The 3,621-nt window shown below is 42.5% G+C and overlaps 1 protein-coding gene across 1 annotated transcript; it reads left to right on the forward strand.

The window, feature by feature from the left end:
• The first annotated feature begins 2,857 nt into the window (after window positions 1-2,857).
• Window positions 2,858-3,403, forward strand: LOC121051267. Its single transcript, XM_040513451.1, has one exon. It carries the CDS (start codon window positions 2,858-2,860, stop codon window positions 3,401-3,403), a length of 546 nt encoding a protein of 181 aa, XP_040369385.1.
• Window positions 3,404-3,621: the final 218 nt, after the last annotated feature.

A 3,621-nucleotide genomic window follows, 5' to 3' on the forward strand; every position in this document is an offset into this window, starting at 1 on the left:
ATTCCGGCCACCTCCGGTCCCCATTTCGCCATCGAAGGTTCGGTTTTCATCACTGAGCATTTCCCCTATGGCCTTGTATCACGATTTATTGTGTAGATGCCGAATCGACGAATTGAAATTCTAGGGTTCTTGAGGATTTCTGGGTTTTTGTTCATTAATTGATTTCGACTGTTTCTAGTTGTTATTTGGAATTTTTGTAGTTATGAAGTTGAATCAGTGTGTTGAGAAGGTGCTACTGTCAAATTTTGGTGGCCATCGGAGATGGTGGCGGCGGCGCCGCCACTGTGGGCGGCGGTAGCGGCGGCTAGGGTAGTTTATAAATTTCAATTTTTAGCTAGTTAAATTCTATAATTATCATAGAGCTTATATGTGAAGTTTGGTGAATTTTGGAGGAGTTTGGAATTGTTTGTGAATTTTCGAAGTTTGGAGTTTTGTGGTGGAATTATGGGAAATCCGGCCGTCGGATTTCCCTCGTTTTCATTATGGAATATGTAAATTGAGGAATTAGAATTGTGGAAGAGATTTGGGTTGAATTTGAGAAGTATTGGAGATAGGGATTTTCGGATTTCGTTTAAGTTCGTAATTATTTTATCGGATTGCCGTTTACGGAAACATAATTGTGTACAGGGCAATGTCGCGAGCTACGGTTAGATGAAGGAACTCGTTTGCGTGGTTGCCAATAGTACTGTGAGTGGACTTTTGTTTTCAAACAAGTGATGCGTGCGTTTATTTATTAAAGCATGTTTTATTTTATTAACGTATTTACCGAGCATATAAAGATAATTGTGAATTATCTTATGGAATTACTTTTAAATAATGATTCTCATGAAGTATTTAAGTTTTATACTGGTTGTGAGTTTTGGTTATGAAATTGTTATGCTCGGATTCGAATTTATAAATGATGTTGATTTTCGACGAATTATTTTCCGAGGTGATTTCCGGAACTTCATATTATATTTTCATTCGTCGATTTGAGTTTTTTTAAAGGATTTTTGAAATGGGATTTCGATGGAGTAAGTCTCCATATTTATTTACCGACTTTCGGTTTGGCATTGGGAATGCCTCATTGACAACTTATTCATTTATTCAGCGTGGGACATGGGGAAGTCTAAAGGATTTACTGGAATTTATCGGTTTTTAACCACCATACCCAGGGTCGTTCTATATATATTATATTACTGGCTAGCCTATTATTACTCCTCCCTACTTACTATGTGTTCGTAGGTGAGTAGAGGAGAGCATGGGATGCTCAAGAGTGTGGGACACTCCGACCCGAGCCAATAAGGCTCCCTTCTTTCGTATGGTGAACGTCCTTCCCCATATTTTATTATGATTTGACTAGCGGGGCTATTCCGATTTATTTTATCCAGCGGGGCTGGAATGGTTTGCACGAGATTTGAGTTTAAAGAAATACGTTTTATAAACGTTGCATGCATCGAGACTTTATATTGTAAACTTGTGGGAAAGTATGAAATCCTTTTTCCTTTAAATTGTTTATTTTTGTCCACTCACGCTAACGTTTTTCGTCTACTTTCCCCTGGGCTTTTCGGTTTCTAATGCCCAGTTTGCAGGCGAATTAGTGGAGGTCGGGCGTACATGACATTTGAGGCATAGTTGTTACTACTTCCGCAGTGTAGGATCACTTGATCCTTTACTCATCTGTTATATCCCTGTGTAGTATTGCTCTGCATAACCTTGGGATTAGTATTTTTGAGTTTTGTGTTTTGTGAAAGTGGAGTTGTTGGTAATTGGGAGCAGGGTGGCTCCAGGAGTATAAGGTTGGTTTGCTTGAAGTGTTTAGTGTGTTTTACAGGTTTTTGGGTAGTCCATTTTAGAGGTGACTCTGCCGAATTTTTGGTAGAGTTATCCCTAAGGTGGGCCCCACAGGGCCACCTCGGATTTCAGGGTGTAATTCGGGGCGGGTCCTGTCAAGTTTGATAACATACATCTAGAGTACATTCCTCGCGAGCGAAATTTTGCAGCGAACGAGTTGGCCCAACTGGCAACAGGGGTAACATTGAGATATGGCGTGCGGGAAAGAATCCTTAAAGTCGAGCGTCGCACACTTCCTTCATGGATGACGAGAGAAGAGATCCTCCAGATGATACCTCAGTCGCGACCCTGGAACCCATTGACGTGGATTGGCGCATCCCTTTGATCGCTTATCTCAAGCAGCCAGATCCCACTGCCGACAGGAAGATTCGTTTTCTTACACTAAATTACTTTCTTAGAGGTGACGAGCTGCGACGACGCGGCGAAGATGGCATAGACTTCAGATGTGTTTATGGCTGTGAAGCGAAACAACTTATGCGCGAAGTTCATTCCGGCATTTGCGGTGCTCACCAAGCAGGACCAAATATGCGATGGTTGCTCAGACGACATGGATATTTTTGGCCCAGTATCTTGAAGGATTGCATCGCATTCGCTAAAGGTTGTTTGGACTGCCAAGCTCATGGGCCGGTCCAGCATGTCCCTAATGTTCCAATGCAACCCATTATTAAGCCTTGGCCAGCAAGGGATGGGCGCTAGATTTAATTGGGATGATTCACCCACATTCATCACTTCAGCACAAGTTCATCATCGTCGCGACCGATTTCTTTACAAAATGGGTCGAAGCAGAACCTTTGAAAGAAGCATCTGGTGGTGCGTTGCGACAATTCCTATTTAGGAACATCATATGCAGATTTGGTATCCCAGAAATTTTTGTTTCAGACCGGGGGTAGCTTTCATGGGTGGTGAAGTTGATAAATTGGCAAAGGAATAGGGAATACAGTTTGTCCATTCCAGTCCTTATTATGCTCAGTCTAACGGTCAAGCGGAGGCCAGCAACAAAATCATCATCACTTTGCTGAAGAAAATGTTGGAAGCTAATCCGCGACAATGGCATGAGACCCTTTATAAGACTCTTTGGGCCTACCGCACATCGAAGAGAAATCCTATCGCGACTACACCTTATGCTTTGATGTTTGGCCATGACGCAGTCCTACCTTTGGAAGTCAACGTCCAATCATTACGAGTCCAAGAGCAACATCATCTCATTGGAGAAGACTACGTTCAGGCTATGTGGCAGGAACATGAAGACCTTAGCGAAAAGCGCTTGGAGGCTTTAGATAGTTTGGTCATGGAAAAGCAACGAGTCGCTCGAGCCTATGACAAGCGAACAAGGGGAAGGAATTACAGTGAAGGAGAGTTGGTTTGGAAAGCAGTTCTCCCGCTTGGCGAAAAATTAGATGGTCGAGGAAAATGGACTCCAAGATGGGAAGGCCCATACATCATTCATAAAATCTTAGGGAAAGGAGCTTTTCATCTCAAGGACCTGGATGGAGATGTCCATCATAACCCTATCAATGGGAGATACTTGAAGAAATACTTTCTCAATGTCTGGGACTCAGAGGAGTCGTAGACAGTTTATTCGCATAAGACATGGGGGACAATTCTAGTGTTCCTACTCTTGCAAAGCCCATTCATGAAGGCCTGTTTTTGAGGCCCATAATCATTTCTTCGCTATGCCTAGCAACACTAGGGGGCAACACTATACAATACTAAGGCCATTTAGCAACAAAAAAAAAAAAAGTCATAAATACAACTCTTCGGGGGCAATTCTAAGTGTCCCTACACTCG

Source organism: Rosa chinensis, chromosome 2, assembly GCF_002994745.2.
Source record: "Rosa chinensis cultivar Old Blush chromosome 2, RchiOBHm-V2, whole genome shotgun sequence".
Lineage (NCBI taxonomy): Eukaryota > Viridiplantae > Streptophyta > Magnoliopsida > Rosales > Rosaceae > Rosa > Rosa chinensis.